Genomic DNA, 23,559 nt, shown 5'->3' with positions numbered 1-23,559 from the left:
TTCAGTAAATTTCTGGCATTCCCATGAATTCCCAGTTGATCTGAACCTCTACCAGCATACTTAGTTTCATTAACTTTTAGAGGATCAAATGGTACTGATTTATCTTTTCCTAAGGCAGCTGCTCACAGATGCAGGACAATATGTTATGTTGTTGTGACCTCTGCTGGAGAAAAGATCAAGGTACATGCATTTTTTTATTATTATTTATTTATTAGGCAATGAGAAAGGAAAGTAAAAGAAACTTACAGTAAGCTTTATAAGCATTTCTTCTTATGCATTTGAATACTAAATTAATTAATATCTGATGACACATATGGATGTGAAACTAATGGTTAAGTACTCACACACCTAGACATTCATTTTACTAAGACTCCTAGTCAGATTTACAGTAGCTCTGCAGTGGAAGTCAAGCAAACAAATGAAAAGGTTATCCTACTCCAAAGAGTTTACAAATATCCTAAATGATGCAGTCAGCAAGTCTGACCAGGAAAAACAGATGAAAAGGAAGTAGATTGGCAGATGGAGCCAGTAGTAATAAAATTACATTTTTATATATTTATTTATTTTTCCCATAGGTTAACATTAATTCCAATTATGCAATTATTAAAGTGAGTACACAATGTTAAGGCATGATTCTGTAGTCATTGAATCTATTTTATATATTCATGCTTAAATGCTAATTTATGATATATGTAGCTGTAGTGCATAGTGATAAAGTGAACAGGGCAGAAGTCAAACTATAAGCAAAGTCCACAGTTAGTACAACCAGTGGCTTTTTATTATTATTATTATTATTTTGAATTTCTTAATATGTAAAGTGTAAGACAGTGAGGTAAACTTAAACCTTAAGCAAGGAAATATTCTAGTCTCTGACTCAATTCACTTCTGCTGTGAACTGTAATATTAAACAGCAGACAAGGAGCAAGAATAAGACTACCATAGCTTATCTCAGTTGTTCATTAAAACAACTGGATTCTCCCTTCTGAGGATGAGTTGGGTACAATTGCAGGGAAAGAAAACACTATCTGGATGTTGGGAAAATAATAATTATTATTATTATTATATATATATATTAAAAAAAAAAAGTCAGTTTCTTTGTCAAAAACCAGTCTTAAGAACTTCATTTGTTTAAATCATACACGTTGTATTGAAAGGAAGGGAAAAAAATAGCTATAAAAGAAATGATATAAACAAGACACCAAGCCCTCAGATCTGATACTCCTGTGTAAAATTGGAGGAGATCAAACATGAGATCCAGATTGCCTGGTAGCACTCTTCTTTCACAATGTTGGTTAGTCTCAGGGCACTTGCATTCCTACTTCAGCAGTGGTAACCTCCCAGCATAGTTCCACTGATGTAATATGTATAGGGTAATACACAGATATTGCAAGGCCCATGTTTCAGAGAAAACATATGGGACAGTGCAGGAAGAATGAAGAGGAAACATAAGTATGCCTTCCTTGTCCCAAGTGCAGGACTGAATTGCAGCATAAGGGAGCAGTAGCTGCAGGACTGTGAAAGGGGAGGGAAGCCAGGCACTCTGCCTCTGCTGGGGCTGGACCAGGGGTGTATGGCTGGAAAACGTTGTAACCAGGGTAATGGGACAACAGCTAGAGCTATCTCTCAAGATGCAGGTTTAAAACAGCACCACCACAATGTTGCACAGTGAAGGAAAGCAAATTACTTCGCCTTTCTTGTTAATATCTGTCTGATCTTCCTCAAGCCTGCTGTGGAAAGAAACCTTCTGCGAAGTTATCATTAAAAGCCTGGCCTAAAGCAAAGCCAAACTGGACATCAAACAAAGGTTAAAGGCAACACTGACAGTGATGCCCTTGTATTTCCACTGACTGGAACTGTCAGGAGGCGGCCCAACAATACACATAAGATCCTTGAATTTTATAATTTGTCATCCTTCTTCTACAGATTATTGCACAAAACAGAGGAGACAGATTTCCTGTCTTGATGATTAATTTGATGAGACCTCAGATTCTCAGCTACCTTAAATTATTAATTATTATTAATTATTATCAATTTACCTTAAACACAGCTTATTCAGAAAGCCCCCAGGAGAAAATCCAGGGTCAGGAAAGGAAATCAGGTATTAGCACTTAATGGGCTTTCTGTTCTTTGTTATAGTTGATGTCTCATTCTCTAAGTCATCACAGAACCCTCTAGACTGTTTATGGATAGATTGATTTATCCTCAGTGTTACCTGTTGATAACACTTTCATACTTTTAATTTGGTTATAGCTAGAGTGTAAGCCTATTTAAGGTCCATCGACAACTTTACTATCTGTGGTCATCAGAAATATTGTACATGTACGCTGTTATAAACTGGTGACAAGGATATGTCCTTAGTGTGGAATAAGAAATTGTAGAGGCTTTCTGTTGTTTACAAGCAAAAGCAAAACTTACAAGGTGTTTTGAAAATTATCCTGAACGTTTTAACTATTATTTCTATAAATAAATGAATGTAGCACACAGACTTTCTAAAATCATTATTTATGGAATGTATCTGAAGCTGTTCCTCTGTCTGTGGAGCTTTTTTTGAGCAGTTTTATGCATTTATTTATTTATCTTAAAGAAATCAGAAAAATGTTTTTCACAAAAAGTAGCACAACACTGAGAAAACATTTGCTTCATTTTCTAGAGCAACAAAAGAGAGAAGGAAAGGCAAAGGTTTTGAAATATAACATTTATCTTCAGCTGAAAAGAATCTCACATTAATTATAAAAAATTGTGCTTCATATTCTCACAGTGTAAAGACTGAAATATTATATTTTATAAAACAGGTATTAGCTTGATAGTACCCTAATGGGGGGGTTTGGTGAAGCTGAAGCTGAAGATTTAGCTTTTATGCTTTGAGAACCCCAGGAAGGATTTTAAAAGCTTGTTTCCTTAAAATTATTACCTTTTTTTTTTTTTCCCACATTCATTTTTCCAGGTCTTGAAAATGTTTTATCTAGTGGAAAAACAGAAACTCAGTCCTTATCAGAGGTGCAAAGTAATGATTTTGATGTTCAGTTACACGTCTTCTAACTCTCTTTTGATTAGCTCATGAAAACGGCTTTTAGATTGTGGAGTCCATCACTTCTGATGAGCACAGGTACATACAGTTTTGTAGTGAGAAAAATAGAAATATTAAATTAACAACCTTAGTAAAGGGAATTTACATTGACTGTAAAATGTGTGGTCTAAGAAATCTGTAATTTAATTTTGTCCAGTATAAATATTTTGCTTCCTGCTCCAGTGTTTTGAGATAATGGTTCATTATCACTATTGACTACAAATTACATATAGGATTATTTTTTTCTGATCTAATTCCAAGAAAGAGAGGGAGAGAATAATCTAAGAAAGAAAGCTCTTCCTGCAGACTCAGAGATCTGGCAAGAACACAGACAAAATAGTCAAAAGGTAATTGATAAATGTAATTTATTGCAAATCTCATTAGTTATTGTATAATAGAAAGGCACATATGATAAGAAACGCCTTAAGGTAAAAAAAAATATTCAACCACAATGTTTTGAAATTCTTCTTTCTTGAGTACCTTCCAAATTAAATAGGCAATATTTTTGAAATGTAAATAACTGTGACAAGCACACAGTGTAGTATGTGCAAAGACACAAAATATCTTCCAACTGGGGAAAAAAAAAAAAAAAGCCTTACATAAAGTGTGCAATGCTCTTTTTTATTATTTTGTCGACACTTCTGCAAGACGTGATTCACAGCATTCTACGACTACGTACTGCAGCTGAGATGTTATGCCTCAAAGGAAAGAAAAAATTCCGATGTGGTGTGTGAGCTCCTTTTTCAGATCTTCATACAAAGCAGGATAAATGAATCAGAGCATGGAGCACAGGTCAGATGTTCAGGTGTTTCCCAAATATGTAGGTGAATATTTATTTCTGCCCTGAATCATTAACATTAAAACCAAACATCTTCCAGCTCTTTACATGTACCTAAGATCTTCTAACAATGTAAGTAGAAGCAAATATTAGCAAATATGTAAATATTCACAGAATCACAGGATCACGGAATCATCTAGGTTGCAGGAGACCTCCAAGATCACCTAGTCCAACCTCTGACCTAACATTAACAAGTCCTCCACTAAACCATATCACTAAGCTCTACATCTAACCATCTTTTAAAGACCTCCAGGGATGATGACTCAACCACTTCCCTGTGCAGCCTATTCCAATGCCTAACAACCCTTTCTGAGGTCTTAACCTTAGCAAAATTTCTGTTTGCAAGCTGCCAACAGGGTCTGTAATCTATGAAACATCCTTTCCACTATGTTTAGGAAATAAAACAAACACTGTCATAAAAAATATTTTGTTTTTCTGTCTTTCGTCAATACAGATATGTGAATTTCCAGCCTAACGTTGTTATTTAGGGAAATGGTTACTTGTCATGTACAATATGTGTACGGAAACTGTATTTGGCATCTGCATGTGATGGAGTGTGGCCATGGGGAGATACCTTCTTGCTCATGGTACTGGGTGGATGAATATGAGGCCCCTGTGGAAGAAGCCTGCTGCTGAAATCACTCCTGCACTCTCTTAAGCCAATGGGCTGAGCCACAGCAGGGCTGCCAGGGAGAGGTGATCCTCCTGCTCTATTTAGTGTTGGTGTGGCCTCACTTTGAGTATTGTGTGCAGTTCTGGTTTCCACAAAATAAAAAAGGTGTTAAGATACTTGAAAGCATCCAGGGGAGGGCAAAAAATCTGGAAAGCATGTCCTATGAGGAGAGGCTAAGAGCACTTGTGTTTTCTAGTTTGGAGAAGAGAAGGCTGAGAGGTGACCTCATTACTCTCTGCAATTTCCTGAGGAGGAGAAGTAGAGATTGAGGTGCTGGTCTCTTCTCCTTGGTAGCTGATGACATTATACACAGGAAGGGCACAAAGCTGCACCCAGGGAGTTTCAGACTAGTTTATTAGTAAAAATTTCTTTACTGTGATCATGGTCAAACACTGTTTTCTATTCTGTTCTGTTCTGTTCTATTCTATTCTATTCTATTCTATTCTATTCTATTCTATTCTATTCTATTCTATTCTATTCTATTCTATTCTATTCTACTCTATTCTACTCTATTCTATTCTACTCTATTCTACTCTATTCTATTCTGCTATGCTATGCTATGCTATGCTATGCTATGCTATGCTATGCTATGCTATGCTATGCTATGCTATATGCTATGTTATGATAATGCAGACAGGTGACAAGTTATGTGGCATGTACAGCACAAAGTTTATAGTGAATTCATAAGACCTAACTTTTTCACTAAAAGACAAACATAAAACAGATGTTACCTGCTTTTGAATTACCCTTTAGCCACAACGTGTTTAACAGACAGCTTGTTCACAGAAGGCTAGAAAACTAAGAAAAGGATTATGCATAGATAAAAACTCTACCCAATTTTCCAGTGAGCATTTTGTGACTATTTTTATCAAGGTATGGTAACAAACTGATCCTTTGTATTTAAACCTCTTTTAACTTTACATCTGTTCTAGATGTCCACAGATCTCCATGGATGTTATTACTGTATGCATTATGTATGTTATTTCCAGGTTCTGGCTATCACTAATCTCGTGATGAAAAGGATATGTTATCACAGTATCACAGTATCACAGATTTCTAGGTTGGAAGAGACCTCAAGATCATCGAGTCCAACCTCCGACCTAACACTAAGTACTCCACTAAACCATATCGCTAAGCTCTATATCTAAACGTCTTTTAAAGACCTCCAGGGATGGTGACTCCACCACCTCCCTGGGCAGCCCGTTCCAATGCTTAATAACCCTTTCGGTAAAGAAGTACTTCCTAACATCCAACCTAAAACTCCCCTGTCGCAACTTTCGCCCACTCCCCCTCGTCCTGTCACCAGGCACGTAGGAGAACAGACCAACCCCCACCTCTTTACAGCCTCCTTTAAGGTAACTGTAGAGAGCGATAAGGTCGCCCCTGAGCCTCCTCTTCTCCAGGCTGAACAACCCCAGCTCCCTCAGCCGCTCCTCGTAAGACTTGTTCTCCAGACCCCTCACCAGCTTGGTCGCCCTTCTCTGGACTCGCTCGAGCACGTCCATGTCCTTTCTGTAGCGAGGGGCCCAAAACTGAACACAGTACTCGAGGTGCGGCCTCACCAGAGCCGAGTACAGGGGCACAATCACTTCCCTAGACCTGCTGGCCACACTGCTTCTTATACAGGCCAGGATGCTGTTGGCCTTCTTGGCCACCTGGGCACACTGCTGGCTCATATTCAGCCGACTATCCACCAATACTCCCAGGTCCCTCTCGGCCAGGCAGCTTTCCAGCCACTCATCTCCCAGCCTGTAGCTCTGCTTGGGGTTGTTGCGCCCCAGGTGCAGGACCCGGCACTTGGCCTTGTTGAACTTCATACAATTGACCTCAGCCCATCGCTCCAGCCTATCCAGATCCTCCTGCAGAGCCTTCCTGCCCTCGAGCAGATCGACACACGCACTTAGCTTGGTGTCATCTGCAAACTTACTGAGGGTGCACTGGACGCCCTCATCCAGGTCATCGATAAAGATATTAAAGAGGACCGGCCCCAGTACCGAGCCCTGGGGGACACCACTAGTGACCAGCCTCCAACCAGATTTGACTCCATTCACCACAACTCTCTGAGCCCGGCTATCCAGCCAGTTTCTAACCCAGCGAAGCGTACGCCAGTCCAAGCCCCGAGCAGCCAGTTTCTTGAGGAGAATGTTGTGGGGAACTGTGTCAAAAGCCTTACTGAGGTCAAGGTAAACCACATCCACAGCCTTTCCCTCATCCACCAAGCGCGTCACTTGGTCATAGAAGGAGATCAGGTTCGTCAAGCAGGACCTGCCTTTCATAAACCCATGCTGACTGGGCCTGATCGCCTGCTTGCCCTGCAAGTGCCGCGTGATGACCCTCAAGATAATCTGCTCCATGAGCTTTCCTGGCACTGAGGTCAAACTGACAGGCCTATAGTTCCCCGGGTCTGCCCTCCGGCCCTTCTTATAGATGGGCGTCACATTGGCTAGCCGCCAGTCAACTGGGACCTCCCCCGATAGCCAGGACTGCCGATAAATGATGGTAAGCGGCTCGGCCAGCTCCTCCGCCAGTTCTTTCAGTACCCTCGGGTGCATCCCATCCGGCCCCATCGACTTGCGCACATCCAAGCTCCGTAGCAGGTCGCCAACCATTTCCTCATGGATAGCAAAGGCCACGTCCTGCTCCCCGTCCCCTTCCACCAGCTCAAGGTACTGGGTATCCAGAGAACAACCGGTATTGCCGCTAAAGACTGAGGCAAAGGCGGCATTAAGCACCTCAGCCTTTTCCTCATCCTTAGTAACTAGGTTTCCCTTCGCATCCAGTAAAGGATGGAGATTCTCCTTAGTCCTCCGTTTCGCGTTGATATATTTGTAAAAGGATTTTTTGTTGTCTTTAACGGCAGTAGCCAGGTTGAGCTCCAGATGAGCTTTGGCCTTTCTAATTTTCTCCCTGCACAGCCTCGCTACATCCTTGTAGTCCTCCTCAGTGGCCCGCCCTTTTTTCCAAAGATTATAAACCCTCTTTTTTCTGCTAAGCACAAGCCGCAACTCTCTGTTGAGCCAGGCCGGTCTTCTTCCACGCCGGCTCGTCTTTGGACACGTGGGGACGGACCGCTCCTGTGCCATCACGATTTCCTTCTTGAGGAGCGCCCAGCCTTCCTGGACTCCTCTGCCCTTCAGAACCGCCTCCCAAGGGACTCGGCCAACCAGCGTCCTGAGCAGCTCAAAGTCAGCCCTCCGGAAGTCCAATACAGCAGTTTTACTGGTCCCCTTCCTGGCCTCGCCAAGAATAGAGAACTCTACCATTTCGTGGTCACTCTGCCCAAGACAGTTTGCGACCACCACATCTCCCACCAGTCCTTCTCTGTTTGTGAAGAGAAGGTCTAGCGGGGCACCACCCCTGGTAGGTTCGCTGACCAGCTGCGTCAGGAAGCTATCTCCCACGCTCTCCAGAAACCTCCTAGACTGCTTTCTCTGTGCCGTGTTGTGTTTCCAGGATATGTCCGGGAAGTTGAAGTCCCCCACGAGGACAAGCGCCGACGATTTTGCAACTTCTGTCAGTTGCCTATAAAACTCCTCATCCATCTCCTCATCCTGGTTTGGCGGTCTATAACAGACCCCGACCAGGAAGTTAGCCTTGCCGGCCTTCCCGCGGATCCTAACCCACAGGGACTCAACCTTATCATTCCCAGCCTGGAGTTCCACAACATCAACATCAAAAGATTCTCTAATGTAGAGAACCACGCCACCACCCCCTCTGTGCTGCCTGTCCCTCCTGAAGAGCCGATAGCCAGGCATTGCAGCACTCCAGTCGTGGGAGTGGTCCCACCACGTCTCCGTGATGGCAACCAAGTCGTAGCCTGCCTGCTGCACAATGGCTTCCAGCTCCTCCTGTTTGTTACCCATGCTGCGTGCATTAGTGTAGATGCACTTCAGCTGGGCCATCGCCATGTTATGAAAAGTCCTATCTCCCACTTGCTGTGAATTCAGTCTGAATTCATTCAACAGAAAAAAAAAAAAAAAAAAGACAAATAGAAGGGAGATGTAGTCAATAATTATATTTTACAGTAATTATAATTTGCACAGGTCAGTGAGAAATTACATCTTTGGCAGGGCTTCAAGATATTTTGAAAGCTGCTCTGTAATAATATGGTAATATGGGGAAAAAAAATATTATACAGAAAATTATATGAAATGCTCAGCCAAAGTGCTGTGAAAACAGCATGTAAATTGTGCAGGGGAAGACATGGGGTGTGGGAAGATACACCGAGCCCTGACTTCACTGAAAGTAATTTGATAATAAAGCTCTGAGGTATCGTTAGCACAATTTGCTGGTCGTTAGCACAATTTGCTAGTCTGACAACATAGAAGAAAGAAAATGTTATGCGTTCCAACTGAAAACAAAATATATTCTGTCTCTATGAGCAAGATCATTGTGCACTATTTGAATCAAAGTATTATTCGTGTTATTAAGAGTATTTGTTACCTGTTCAGCACGGTACAAGACTCAAATAGAGGAGTAGAAATGTGAGTAAGAGGATGGACGTTGCATAAGGTGTTTTTAAAATTTATTATTATTATTATCATTAATAATAATAATAATAATAATAATATGATGATGATGATGATGATGAAGATAATGTAGTTGAATTGAAAGACAATATATAGAAGGGATGCACCTTGAATACTGTGTTCAGTTTTTCACCCCTGACCACAAGGTCATTGAGCTGCTGGAGTGTGTCCAAAGAAGGGCAATGAAGTTGGTGAGGGTCTAGAGAACAAGTCTTATGAGGGAGTTGAGGTTGTTTTGATTGGAGAAAAGAAGGCTCAGGGGGACCTTACTGTATTTTACCTTAAAGGAGTTTGTAACAAGGTGGGGATCCGGCTCTTCTCCTAAGCACCAAGTGATAAGATGAGGGGAAATGGAGTCATGTTGTGCCAGGTGAGGTTTAGGTTAGATATTAGGATAAGTTTCTTTACTGAAATGGTTGTGTGGCATTGGAACATGTTGCCCAGGGAAGTGGTTGAGTCACCATCCCTGGAGGTCTTCAAGAAATGTAGAAATTGGTACCATGGTTTAGTGGTGGACTTGTTAGTACTAGGTTAAAGGATAGACTAGATGATCTGAGAGGTCTTTTCCAAACTGAATGCTTTTGCAATTCTATGATGGAGAAAGGCTGCACAGAAAGGAAATATGACTTTAAATCTCATCACACAAAATCCTTGTAACTATTTTGAAGTTACTTTTATGGAGTAAACAGCATGTTTTCTTAAAGGTAGGTTTAGTTTTGGAGATTGCAACATGTAATATAAGATCTTGTCTCCTATATTCATTTTATTTTATTAATAATATGGTAGGCAATTAAACAGAAAAAAAAATCTAGAAAGCTCTAAAAGCACAGCTTCATAAAGCACAGAAAGGCCTTTACTTGGAAGTACCAATGAATAAGAATAAATATTTTGTTTTCATTCACAGCCATTTGATGCTGATTACAAGACGTGAGCAACATCTATCCATGTTATTGTTATACATGTTAGAGCTATCACACGCTAATTGCTGCCTACACAGGTGCATTCCAAGAAGGCATTTATTGTTGAAAATCAATACAGCATACAGGTCTAACAGAAAGGTTTTCAGAATAATTTCAACTGTTAGATTCTTGTCTATGTTTCTTTCCCATTCATGATACAAAACAATTCTGCAGAATAAAATACCAAGCCAACTAATACTGATTAAGCCTTTAATGCCCAAAGAAAATTTTGACTCCTAAAAGAACTAGGAATCCTTATTAAGGCCAGTGTATGTGGAATAAACCTCTCCCTATGTTTCATGGAACCAGACTTCATCATAACCAGTTTGCCACTGTAATTTATTCCAGCAACTTTGAAAAACTTTGTTCTATATTTTATCCTCTTGATGGATCACCAGGCCACAAAGTGTCTTTAAAATTAGTTTCTTCACACATTCTACAAAGCAGGCTGCAATCCATAGTCTTGATTTTTGCTAGCATCTCTTTTTTTCTAAGCAATATCCAGTATTTTCTTATGAAATGTCTGTTGCTGTTAACAAAAACTCTCTAAGCTAATCAGTGTCTCATTACAGACATTTCCCAGTTTGTAGGGAAATATGTGTCTTAAAACCATGGATGAGGCACAGTCCTAGAGCACTGGGGTGTAGATTGACTTTGATGAAACTACTCACAATCTTATATGTTTCTAGGCTAAAAATACACTCAGTTTAAATGTTAGACATATTGGAAAAAATATTTTAATATTCCACTTAAAAACAGTTTGAATTACTGTACCTTTTCAACCTATCTTATCAAACCTCATCTTCAAAAGATGAAATGATTTGCACTGCTCCTAGCTGCACTTTGTCTAATTTACATTACAAGACCCACTGCACCACAGATGCAGATATGTCTTAGGATCCAATCTTAACCCATTTGTCCATTCATTTAGTAGCAATGCATAGCATTCATTTAGTAGCAATGCGCTTCCAGTCTGTTTGCTAAGAAAGACCTTCTCTTGTAGTTGCTACAAGACCTTCTCTTGTAGTTGTAGTTCTCTTGATTTGGCTAGCAGTACTTTGTATTCATATGCAGAGCGATAGTGCTGGTACTGGCTAAAGGTCTGGTTGATCTAATATCTTATCTCCAGCTGATAGCAGATGCTTTTGGAAGCAGAACAAGAGTCAAGTATAAAGTTAACTTTCCCTTGGTATATCCTCCTAGTATTTGGCAACTGATTTAAAGACTGCTTGAGCTGGAAATTGCATCTGGATGACTGTGTTTTATAGGGATACACAGCTTATACTGATTTAAAATAAACCTTTTTCAATAGGTCCTATAATCCGATTACATGGACTTTTATTTATTTATTTTTGTGACATCACAGACTTGTCGTATACTGAGATAAGATTATTTTTTTCTACTGTTCAAAATGGACACATATTATATAGAAGGCCACCAATGGAATTACATTTCTTTTTTATAAGACAGTCTGTTGGCTGCTTTGTTGTTATTCATCTTGTGAGTCTTAAAATAAATATCAAGTCACAATTTCTGGACAATGAATATAAAAATATAGCTGTCTCATTGGAATTAGTAACAACAGCACATGGACCTGTATTTATTCTGTGTGTCCACTAGACCTATCATACAAAGGATCTGTTCCATCCTGAACTCTATAGAGGTCAATACAAAATGACACCAATAAAACCACAGAGCAGATTGTATAGCACGTGTTCTTCTGCAGTAACAGGTAACTGTGTGCAATAACAAATCCTGGTGAGTGTTTAGGCAAAAATATTGCATAACATTATTACCTTTATTCCTCAAATTCACTTTTTGCATAAGAAATATCTTCACCACTTTGATTATTATTTTTTATTTGTTTATTTTTAGTCCTTCTGAATATGGTAAAATTCTTTATTGTTGTATTGACTAAAAGCACTACTGTAATAGCAGTTAAATTTTCTTCATAGCAACAAGCAAAATATTGTTTTTCTTTTACCTTTAAAATACTTTCCCAAAGACTTTAGAGGTAATCATCCATCTTTTGAAGAAATCCCCGTTTTGCCATGTACAACCTGAACTCTTTGGAAAAACTTATCTCACCAGCAGAAGACAAGCTATATGCAGTTTTTAAGTACAACTGACTCCAATACACTGTAAGAATTTTTGTTTTCAGTGAACACTTCTGAGGAAAAGGAAAAGCTCTTAAGTACACACTTTCAAGCTTTTAAGAAAATAAGCAACTAAATACAAAATAATTTTCATTCTTCTAACAAATGTCTCCCAGTAAATATCCTTAAGTATAGTAACCTAGCGACACAGATAACACATTTTTGCAATGTATTCAAACACAAGCAGACAGAAGTAATATTTTCTCATAGAAACTTTTATGCAGATGAAGATTTATAATTAACACAATGGAGTTCTGCACTTTAAGGAGTTTGTTTGGGGCAACACCACTCTTGCCTTCCTCGGTGTCCTTCACCATATCACAAAACACAAAAGAGAATTATGGACAGCCTCCTTATCTGTAGTGAGGCGGGCCCCTGGGCATTCCTGGCTGGGCCCCTGGAAAGTGTGGGAGTCCAGGTGGATAGCCTGGTGTTGAAAACCCCCAAGGTCCTGGTGGCCGTGTCACAGCAATGGGTGGGGGAAGAAGGTTTCCTCCTCTGTTCTGCATTGGATGGTGACCATTTGGGGCAGAGCCTGGATTCTGGAGTGTCTGAGAGGAACTTGCTTCCTGTAGCTGACCCATTTTCTTTGCTTCATTGCCACTCTGTCCTTGCTTGTTATCTGAAATGTATTAGGAGAACAGAGTTACAGAATGAAAACGCAGAACAGAAATTCTCTATGAGGGAAAGGCTGAAGCACCTTGTCCACTACAGCATATGATGGAAGGTCTGGGAGCCACCACACCAACAGTCTGAAATGAGGGACAATGCGACTTCATGATCCTTGCACCATATTTTCTCTCCAGTTCTTTCTGAAAGGTCCCAACAAAGAGAAGTAGAAGTATTTCCCAAGTAGCTAAATTCATTGGCAAGAAGATATCATCTATAAATGGTGATGAAGGTCAGCAGTTCCAAAATAAAAGAGGCAGGTTTTGAGGCTGTAGACATGCCTTCCATGTGGTTCTTCCACAGATCGTCATCCCTAATCTGCATTTCTCTGCTAGGCTTAATCTATACTGATTGTATGGCATGCACGATTGGGAAAGACTAGTAATATTCAGAGGGGAGGAAACAGTCTGTAAAATCCTTATGGACCAATTGAAACCTGCCTGACCAAGTTAGGCTTTCTGATGAGGGTTATTACCACACTGTCCTCTCACTACACCTTCTGCCATTGAACCTTGGCACAGAAGGCATATGCTGTCCTCAGCTGTTCAGGATGAAAGAAGTATCAGGATGAAAGAAATATCAGCAGGATGCATTTTTTTTTTTAATGATTTGTTATTGGATAGGAGGGATCACTGACATTCAGACAAGGTTGTGACACGTTCTACTAGTTTTATTACTTTGATAAAAGGTGTTGCCTGTTGTGGAGTGATGTTACAGCATTTCTGAAATTAGCCAAAGGAAGAAAAATGGACTGGATACTAGGCTAATACTTGTCATTCAGTATTGTGAACATCTTTCAAGAAATTATGGCAAAGGAAGCAGATAAGACAGTGAACAACACTGGTATGGAATACAAGTATATCTCATCTTGAGAAATTAAAAACTGTCCTTACCTTGATTTGGAGTAGATTCATCTTGCTTGCTTCCTTTTTGCTTTCTCTGTGGTGGTTCTGTCTCAAATGGATTTTCCTCTTGTTCATTTGATTTTTGTGCCTTTTGTTTATTTCTTCTTTTATTTTCTTCTGCTTGCTAATGATGGGGAAATAGAGAAGGCATCTTTCAGTAACCTGAATGTCTTCTCTAATAATTAGTAAAGCCAAAATTCAACAATTCTTTATTCCTTACACTTTGTAGCTTCTTTTTAAGTTCCAAGTTAGCTTCCTTGTAGGATTTGGATGTAGCATTGAGATAATAAATACTCAGGCTAAATTTCAAGAAAAGAATGCATCTTGTTAGATAATGATTTAAAGACTTCCTATAGCAATAACTACAACTGTGCTAATATCAAATCTGTATTTTTCCTTGTTCATCATGCTTAAGCACTAGTAGTATTTTGACAGTGAGTGGATAATGTGTTTCCTCAGAGTATGAAGAAGGTACTCATTTCAAGGTATGTGTGTGGGGAGGAACAGAAATAAATTATTCTGTCTTTTATACTCTACATTCACTCTTATGGTTGCTAAGGTAGCTCAATTAAGCTATGTGTTCATTGCTATGATGGGTGTTTCATTGAATAGTTTATAAAAGTTAATTAACTTGTACGACACACTTTAAAAATTAGTAAACTATATTTATAAAATCTTTTGAAGTAATACAAAATTCACAGACAAAGACATAGGCAAAGCAGAGACGTTTAATGCCTTCTTTGCCGCCGTCTTCAACGCTGATGATGGACTTCGGGATCCAGGGTGCCCTGAGCTGGAGGACCAAGATGGTGGGAATGATAAACTCCCTACCGACCCTGAACGTGTGCGGGATTTGCTGCTCCACCTGGATCCATACAAGTCCATGGGTCCAGATGAGATTCATCCCAGGGTGCTTAAAGAGCTGGCTGATGTCATCACAGGACCTCTCTCAATTATTTTTCAGCTGTCTTGGGAATCTGGAGAGGTCCCAGTAGACTGGAAGCTGGCAAATGTTGTACCAATTTTCAAGAAGGGCAAGAAAGAAGACCCTAGAAATTACAGGCCTGTCAGTCTCACATCAGTGCCTGGGAAAATTATGGAGAAGATAATCCTTGAAGTTATTGAAGAGCACCTGGGGGACAATGCAGTCATTGGTCCCAGCCAACATGGGTTCACGAGGGGTAGGTCCTGCCTAACAAATTTGATTTCCTTTTATGATAAGATCACCCATCTAGTCAGTCAAGGGAAACAGAAACCAGCTGATGTGATCTTTTTGGACATCAGCAAAGCTTTTGACACAGTTTCCCATAGGATCCTACTGGACAGAACGTCCAGCATACACCTAAATAAAAACATCATCCGATGGGTGAGCAATTGGCTGATGGGCAGGGCTTAAATGGTTTTGGTAAATGGGGCCACACCAGGTTGGCAGATGGTCACTAGTGGGATCCCTCAAGGCTCCATTTTAGGGCCAGTCCTCTTCAGTGTTTTCAAAAACAATTTGAATGTAGGACTAGAAGGTGTTTTGAGCAAATTTGCCAACGACACCAAACTTGGAGGAGCTGTTGACTCTCCTGAGGGTGAAAAAGCCTTGCAGAGAGATCTGGACAGATTGGAGAGCTGGGCGATCACCAACCATGTTAAGTTTAATAAGAGCAAGTGCCGGGTCCTGCACCTTGGAAGGGGCAACCCTGGTTATACGTACAGACTGGGGGAGGAGAAGCTGGAGAGCAGCCCTGCAGAGAGGGATCTGGGGGTTTCGATTTGTAGCAAGCTGAACAATAGCCATCAGTGTGCCCTGGCTGCCAGGAGGGCCAATTGTATCCTGGGGTGCATCAAGCACAGCATCGCTAGTTGGTTGAGGGAACTGATTGTCCCACTCTACTCTGCACTGGTGTGGCCTCACTTCAAGTACTGTGTGCAGTTCTGGGCACCACAATGCAAAAAGGATGTAAAACTGTTGGAGTGTGTCCAGAGAAGGGCTACAAAGATGGTGATGGGCCTAGAGGGGAAGAAATATGAGGAGCGGCTGAGGTCACTTGGCCTGTTCAGCCTGGAAAAGAGGAGGCTGAGGGGAGACCTCATCACGGTCTACAGCTTCGTCACAAGGGGGAGTGGAGGGGCAGGCGCCGACCTATTCTCTTTAATCACCAGTGGTAGGACCCACGGGAATGGTGTCAAGCTGAGGCAGGGGAGGTTGAGGCTGGATATCAGGAAGAGGTTCTTCACTGAGAGGGTGGTTGCACACAGGAACAGGCTCCCCAGGGAATTAGTCACTGCACCAAGCCTTTTGGAGTTTAAGGAGCGTTTGGACTGTGCACTTAGTCACATGGTCTAAAATTTTGGGTAGACCTGTGTGGTGCCAGGAGTTGGACTCGATGATCCTTATGGGTCCCTTCCAACTCAGGATATTCTATGATTCTATGATTCTATAAATAGGCAAAGTCAAATACTTCTAGGAGAATAGCCAAAACCGGACGTTTTAATTTTTGTTCTAAATTTGGTTACACTTTTCAATATATTGCATTATTTTTGTGATAACTCTATGAAATTAGTATTTTTTACTCTCATGATTTAATTAGAGAAATTCTGATATGAAACCCTTTGTTAATCAGTAAGTAATTAATCTTCATTTGCTGTTGACTCTGCTTTGCCTGATTTTGCCTTGTATTTTCCTTTTTTTTTTTCTTTCTCATTTATATTTTGGTATTTTTGTCTTGGATCTTTGCAGTATAGGAATACTACTCGGAAAAAAATAAGTAAAAGGTAACCCCATATTTCAGAGGACATTCCAGTCTTTTTGTTTTTCTAGCTAATGGTTAAATGGAACAAAATGTTAAGTGAATCTTGGTAAAATTTCATCTCAGAATTTCATTTTGCTCACATAAAGTATTTTGCAATTTGTATTATATTCTGTAATCTTCTCTATATTTCTTGGCAATTCTACAATGCAGGGTTAAATCCCAGCTCATTTCTACCTAGAATTAGCTTTTAGTTCAGCAGTATGCAAAAATTGTGATATACATGAGCAGTAGTTTAAAATGTCTTTATGAAGAAGGACTCAATATAGTTTTTGAGAAAGACTACTCAGGGGTCATTATTCTTTAAGTGACTTATGAAAAATCCCTACTAGCCTTGTTCCATAAGAAGGAATAGGACTCGAGGTGATTTTAGGCAGTTGAGATTGGAACATCTCCATAGTATATTTCTAACACCCTCTCTCCCTCTAGTCCCGACAACATAAGGTACATCAAGGAAAGGCACAGGCACTCAAGACCAAGCTCACTGAAAGTTAATGAGAAATAGCTCTGCTTTACGACAGTCACTGTTCTGTGAGTTTTCTACTGAACTTGCTAAGTATTTATGACATGTTGTTCTGTCTACTGAACAAGCTGATCAAGGTCACAACAACATCAGATCCCATAGACTTTTGCATTTAAATAGTTTTGTCGTTATGATAGCAAGAGCAAAAAAATGTAAAAAAAAAAAAAAAAAAAAAAGCTGAAAACAGCTGAACAAAACAGAGATCACCTTTTGTGCAGAGACACATTAATTATGTTCAACTAAAAGACCTAAATTCTTAAAGTCCCTCACCATGGGGGAATCAATACCATATTTAATTAGATATGCATGCAGTAAAGATTCAGAAGGAAAGAAACTGATCAGACCTTTCATTAAGGATTAAGTTTTCAGTTAATATTCTATACGTACACCATCAGTAATATAAAAGGTAGGATAAGTCCAGGGTTAGAGGCATAGCCAAATACCTTCCCAAACCAAGAAGGGAAGTCATGCTCCAGAGTTTCTGATATGACTTCAAACATTCTAGTTTTCCCACTGTTAAACAGAAAATGTGACAATATATCATATCCAAATATTTTAGCAATGCCAATTCAGTATTATGAATATATGAGTTAATAACATCACACCAAATCAGGGAAAAAGTCAAAAAAATACGTTAGCATTATTTAAAACATAAAACTCTGAAACTACCTTTAGTTAAAACAGGATTTATGTATTTCAAGGAGAAAAATAGACACCAACATTTTAATCTCAACAGGCTGTAGAGGCATAATAAAGCACTGATATACTCCTTAAGAATAATTTCTGATTTAGAGAAGTAATAACAAATGTTTACATCACAGCTAATCAAAAGAAAAGGCTTTCTGTTCTACAATTCAGAAAAATAATTTAAAAAAAAAAAAAACAGGAAACTTTTTAAAATAATTAACCAGTTTTATAGGATTCCAACTTCAATGATTATCCATAATGAGAAACGTCACATAATTAAACACTCAACCTAGCAAGTGCTAATAGTTATAAAGGAAAATCCTTTTCATTACTGGATAATTCACTGTGATTTGATGTGGTATTAACAATAGGTGGATGTAAAATGTAAAATACCTGAAAGGACCGCAGTCAAAAGATGGTGGGATGGAGACTATGGTGTACACAGCAGGCAGTGTGGAGAGAAAGAGAATGAAAAGCAACATGGCCATGTAGAAGTTGTTTGATCTGGAAGCTTTGAAGACCCTCTCCTGGGGGACATTGCAACACATCACTGCCCAGCACTGCAGGTACATTGAAGTGTGGAGGCGGAACACATTAATTGCTGGCAGACATGGAGCGTAAAAAGACCCCATCCTAGAAAAACAAATAAACAAACAAACACCTTGTAGTAGGACTTCTGCCTAAATATGATACCTATTTCCCACTCTGGTGTGCTTTGCAACATCACTGTGTGCACTGTTTTTCTTAAAATCCTATTTATTTTATTTTTTATTTTTTTTTACTGGTGTTGCCTCTTCTTGCTTTAAGAAGAACTGGAGGCATACAGAAAGAATTCTCCATATGTACTTTTTGTTTCAAAGCTCCAAAATTATCTTTCTCTGTGAATGAGATAATCACTTAATGAAACGTTACTCCCTCTTACTTTGTACCATTAGTTCATGAAGCATCTGTCATGTGTTTCATTTAAAAAAAAAAGACAGAAAAAAAAAAGTAACCCAAAATCTAGGTGTTACTGAAATAATCTAGATTATTCTTTATTATTTTTCTTAGTATATTAGTACCATTTTAGGAAGATTATTTTTGCTAAATTGACATTTATTTTACTTCTGTTACTATGGTTATTTACTGCCTTATTCCAATGAACTTATTGATTCTGCTAAATGTCATATTTTTTTCCTTATTTTCTACAGTTGCATGGTTATGACACAGAAGCAGTTGGGACCATTTTATTTTTATCTGACCATGTTTCCTGTGCCATGATGACTGAAGAGCAGTTATTTTTAACTGCCTGGCCAAATGGTACAGATAGCAGGAATCTACTTTTTCCTTTATCATTGTTCAACTGATCAGGGCTGGGTCACCTTGCTTCTGGGTGACTCTTTTTCTCTTTATAAAATAGGGGAAAAAAATCTGTGTGGTTGGAAACATCCCTGTAAGTATAGAGATGTCATGTCAGAGTATATGATATTAATATCTCTTCTTCCTCTTTCCACATATCTTCAATTAAAAGAGATGGCAAAGGATTGGTGGTCTATGAAGGCAGAGACCTAATGGCCCTATTTCTTAACCACAAAGAAATCAGTTGTAAAATACTCTACAAGTTCAGCAAGTTCAAACTCTAGGTAATTTATGGATATTGCCAAAATTTGTATGTATAACTTAAAAAACATGGTAGACAAATTCTTGCCAATAGGTTATCAGTATGGAGAAGACTTGCAAATGAACTGCATTTCAGTCACTTTGTGAGAACAAATAATGAAAGAGCCTTTGTAAGTGTACTCTCTCTCTCATCTCAGAAAACAAACGCACACATATGTACGTCTCATCCTTTCTAGTTCTGTGGCAGTGCCAGCTCACCAGCTGCAACTGAAACTCTTTTCATTCCGTTTCAGATCTGCGAAACCTGATGCATCTGGTCCCATGATTTTAGCTCAGAAATAGCTTAGAAATTGTCCCACTGATTCCACTGTACCAGCATCTGATATATATTGCTTCACACTGTCATCAGACTAAAACAATGAGACAGGATCCTCATTTCACAGATGCTGATAAATCCTGCAGTCCTGTGGAGAATGCTGACACAAGAGACACACTTTGCCACACCTACCAGATCATGCCTTGGTTAAAGATCAGTCCCAGCACATTCCCACTTATGTCAAACTCTGAATACGATGGCTGAAAGAAATAACACAAATTTGTTCATTAGACTTGCACAAAAGGTTTTAAGATGACTTATGCTAGATTAAAATTGTCACTTCCAACAGCAGCAGAATAATGGTATTGTATTGTAAAGTCTCTTGTTGCATATTATCAGTGAATCATGAAATAAATAAATAAGACTCAAGGCCAACAGATAGACTTTAATACTGGTTGCAGAATTTTACTGAGAACACTGAATTTGAGCAATGACTGAAATGCACACGTTATTTTGTAGGCAGGTTTCTGTGCATATGTACCAGAATAAACATTTCTGGTAAGAAACTGGCTCCAAAATTTTGGTTTACATTAAAATTTATTATTCAAACATATTATCCATTGAGTTTTACATTTTCACAATCTTTTGCTTAATAAACTGTCTTGGAAGAAAGAGTTATACTACAACATAGCTGGTGACATGCACGATTCACCAAGTGGGTGGTCAAAAAGATCATGAATGATGATCCAGGTATTAATTACAGGGACAACTGACATGGGGAGTAATGGGCTTGAGGTACAAAACCAACTATTTCCTTGAGTCTGAATCAAAACAAAGATATTCTGTTAAAATTAACAAATTAAAGTCATAACTACAAATTATAATATGTTGGGATATTTGGAGCTTCTACACTCTTTCTGCCTAGTTTTATGTATATATATATATATGTATGTATATATATACATGCATATACAGATATCTGCATGTACGTTTACAACAAATTGCTCTATTTATATTGTGTGTACTTATGAATTGTCTTGTATGCAAGGAAAGATTAAATACACCTTCAACTAAGTATTAATTACTAATTATTAATAAAGTAAGATTAAATAGTATTCAACTTGAAAAACAGTTGAATAAGGGGAGCTCTTTAGAATCATTCTTACATAATGCCAAATAAAAGTTTCATTGTTTCATTAACAGTTAAGTGGTTTCTACAGCAGCAATGGTATCTATCAGATAAGCTGTCTTTGCAGAAAATGAAGGAAAGCTCAAGATGATCTTTCAAATTAAAGACTATCAATAATATAGAAAATCTGGGTATGGCTCATTGGAAGATTCCTTGCTCATTGGAAGATTCCTTGTTCATTGTAAGCTCTAATGGTGTAAAGAGTTTGGAAAATTGACACAAGTAGTTCTGTAAGATCAATTTCCTTTCTTTTATTTATTTTTGTTTTGCATGCAAATCAGCACAGTTTCTAGGCTGTAGCACTGACTCTGATTCCTTATGTATCTTCACACCCTTTACTTGAGCTACTAGTAGCACTTTTTCTGTACAACAACAGTATGCCCATCATACACTACGAGCAAATGTGTAATTGGCACTTTGAGAACAGTAATATAACATGGAAATAAGGTGTCCCCTCACTGCTGACCAATCAGTCCATGGCTTCTCTTAACAGTGGTTAAACCCTTGTGTATGGGCTGTAAGGTTCACACTCACTACTTAATACTTCTCTGTACATTTTTTACTCTGTATAGAAACATAGAATCATAGAAAAAATAAGATTGGAAAAGACCTTCAAGATCATCTGGTCCAACCATCACCCTACTACCAATGTCACTCACTAAACCATCACAGAATCACAGAATCACAGAATCATCTAGGTTGCAGGAGACCTCCAAGATCACCCAGTCCAACCTCTGACCTAACACTAACAAGTCCTACACTAAACCATATCACTAAGCTCTACATCTAAACGTCTTTTAAAGACCTCCAGGGATGGTGACTCCACCACCTCCCTGGGCAGCCTATTCCAATGCCTAACAACCCTTTCAGTAAAGAAGTTCTTCCTAATATCCAACCTAAACCTCCTCTGGTGCAACTTTAGCCCATTCCCCCTCATCCTGTCACCAGGCATGTGGGAGAACAGACCAACCCCCACCTCGCTACAGCCTCCTTTAAGGTACCTGTAGAGAGCGATAAGGTCGCCCCTGAGCCTTCTCTTCTCCAGGCTGAACAACCCCAGCTCACCCAGCCGCTACTCATAAGACTTGTTCTCCAGACCCCTCACCAGCTTCGTTGCCCTTCTCTGGACTCGCTCGAGCACCTCGATGTCCTTCTTGTAGCGAGGGGCCCAAAACTGAACACAGTACTCGAGGTGCGGCCTCGCCAGAGCCAAGTACAGGGGGACAATCACTTCCCTAGCCCTTCTGGCCACACTGTTTCTTATGAAAGCCAGGATGCTGTTGGCCTTCTTGACCACCTGAGCACACTGCTGGCTCACATTCAGCCGACTATCAACCAATACTCCCAGGTCCTTCTCTGCCAGGCAGCTTTCTAACTACTCATCTCTCAGCCATGTCCCTACACACCAGGTCCAACCTTTCCTTGAACAACCCCAGAGATGGTGTCTCGACCACTTCCCTGGGCAACCTGTTCCAATGCCTGACCACCCTTTCTGAGAGGAAATATCTCCTAATTTTTTTAATTGTTGAGTAGAGTAGTGCTCTTTGTTTAATTCTTTGTTTTAATTGTTGAAGAGTAGGGGCATCTTGTTTCCATTTTTCCACTCACCAGGGACATCACCTGAATGCCAGGACTTTTCAACTCTGATGGAGATAGGCTTGGCAACTACATCAGCCAGTTCCCTCAGGACCCTGGGATTCATGTCATCAGGTCCCATGGACTTGTACCTGTTTAGATCCGTCAGGTGGTGTCGAATCTGCTCTTCACTTACAGTGGGTGGGACTTTGATCCCCCAGCCTCCACCTAGGGGTTCAGGGAAATGAAGGACTTGGGAAGCCCGTCTACCAGTGCAGATGGAGGCGTAGAAGTTTTTGAGTACCTCAGCCTTCTCCATGTCTGTCGTTACCAATTACTCAAATATAGAAACTCATTCCTCATATAAGAAATTAGCCACCTATAATCGCTTACACACTACTATTTTCACCCCTCAGTTTATTTTCACAAATGCTAAAGGTGCATGGTGGCCCTCGGGGACTCCTCCTGTCACCCCAGCACAGCAGCCTGAAGGAAGCTGGGTCCTTTCTTGTGCTCTTCCTCAAGGTTCTGTGCAGAAGGGATGCCACCTCTCGCACAAGGGCTGGGGGATGGAAAAGAAGCATTCACACAACCCCTGAGAATCAGCAACAAGAGTTCTTTATTGCTGTGAGACTTTGCAGATAAGTCTGCAGGATGTTCATGCTGTTTGGCAGCTCCAAGCTAATGCTTGGGATGGAGCCTGAGCGACGAGTAGGGAGCTTGCCTGGCACTCCTGCGACACTGTTGGTCTGATGGCACAGAGCAAAGACATGCCGCAGTAGTCGCAGGTCTGATCTGGTGGAGGTGGATCCAATTCCATCAGTTCCTCCACATCTGGTGGATCCCACTCCATGGGCTCCATGGTGTTAGGCAGAAGGATAAGCCAGTCCTTGCCCAGGACTGGCCAAATAGGATGCCTTTCATCCGGAATGCTTTCATGCCAGGGTGCCGAACCACGGAGTCATCCAGTTCCACCCCTAGGTCCCATGCCACTGTCTGGATGATTTCTATGCATGGAATCGACGCTGCTATCTGTTTTAGGGCCATGGCTGGGTCCTACACTGTGTTCCAGA

At 40.0% G+C, this 23,559-nt stretch overlaps 1 protein-coding gene across 1 annotated transcript in view; it reads right to left on the bottom strand.

Moving 5' to 3' along the window:
* Positions 1 to 9,095: 9,095 nt before the first annotated feature.
* The window catches only part of TMC1 (transmembrane channel like 1), a gene marked incomplete at its 5' end in the record, with an annotated part of 138,908 nt that continues 124,444 nt past the window's right edge, over positions 9,096 to 23,559 (bottom strand). The window contains 6 exons of the mRNA XM_083818131.1: positions 9,096 to 12,844; positions 13,785 to 13,920; positions 14,017 to 14,095; positions 17,508 to 17,633; positions 18,201 to 18,440; positions 19,915 to 19,982. Coding sequence (XP_083674257.1) covers positions 12,576 to 12,844; positions 13,785 to 13,920; positions 14,017 to 14,095; positions 17,508 to 17,633; positions 18,201 to 18,440; positions 19,915 to 19,982 — 918 coding nt within the window. The 3' untranslated portion in view covers positions 9,096 to 12,575. The remainder of the gene's footprint in view (positions 12,845 to 13,784; positions 13,921 to 14,016; positions 14,096 to 17,507; positions 17,634 to 18,200; positions 18,441 to 19,914; positions 19,983 to 23,559) is intronic.

Source organism: Anser anser (genome assembly GCF_964211835.1).
Source record: "Anser anser genome assembly, chromosome: Z".
Taxonomy (NCBI): domain Eukaryota; kingdom Metazoa; phylum Chordata; class Aves; order Anseriformes; family Anatidae; genus Anser; species Anser anser.
This window is presented reverse-complemented; position numbering and strand designations above follow the sequence as displayed.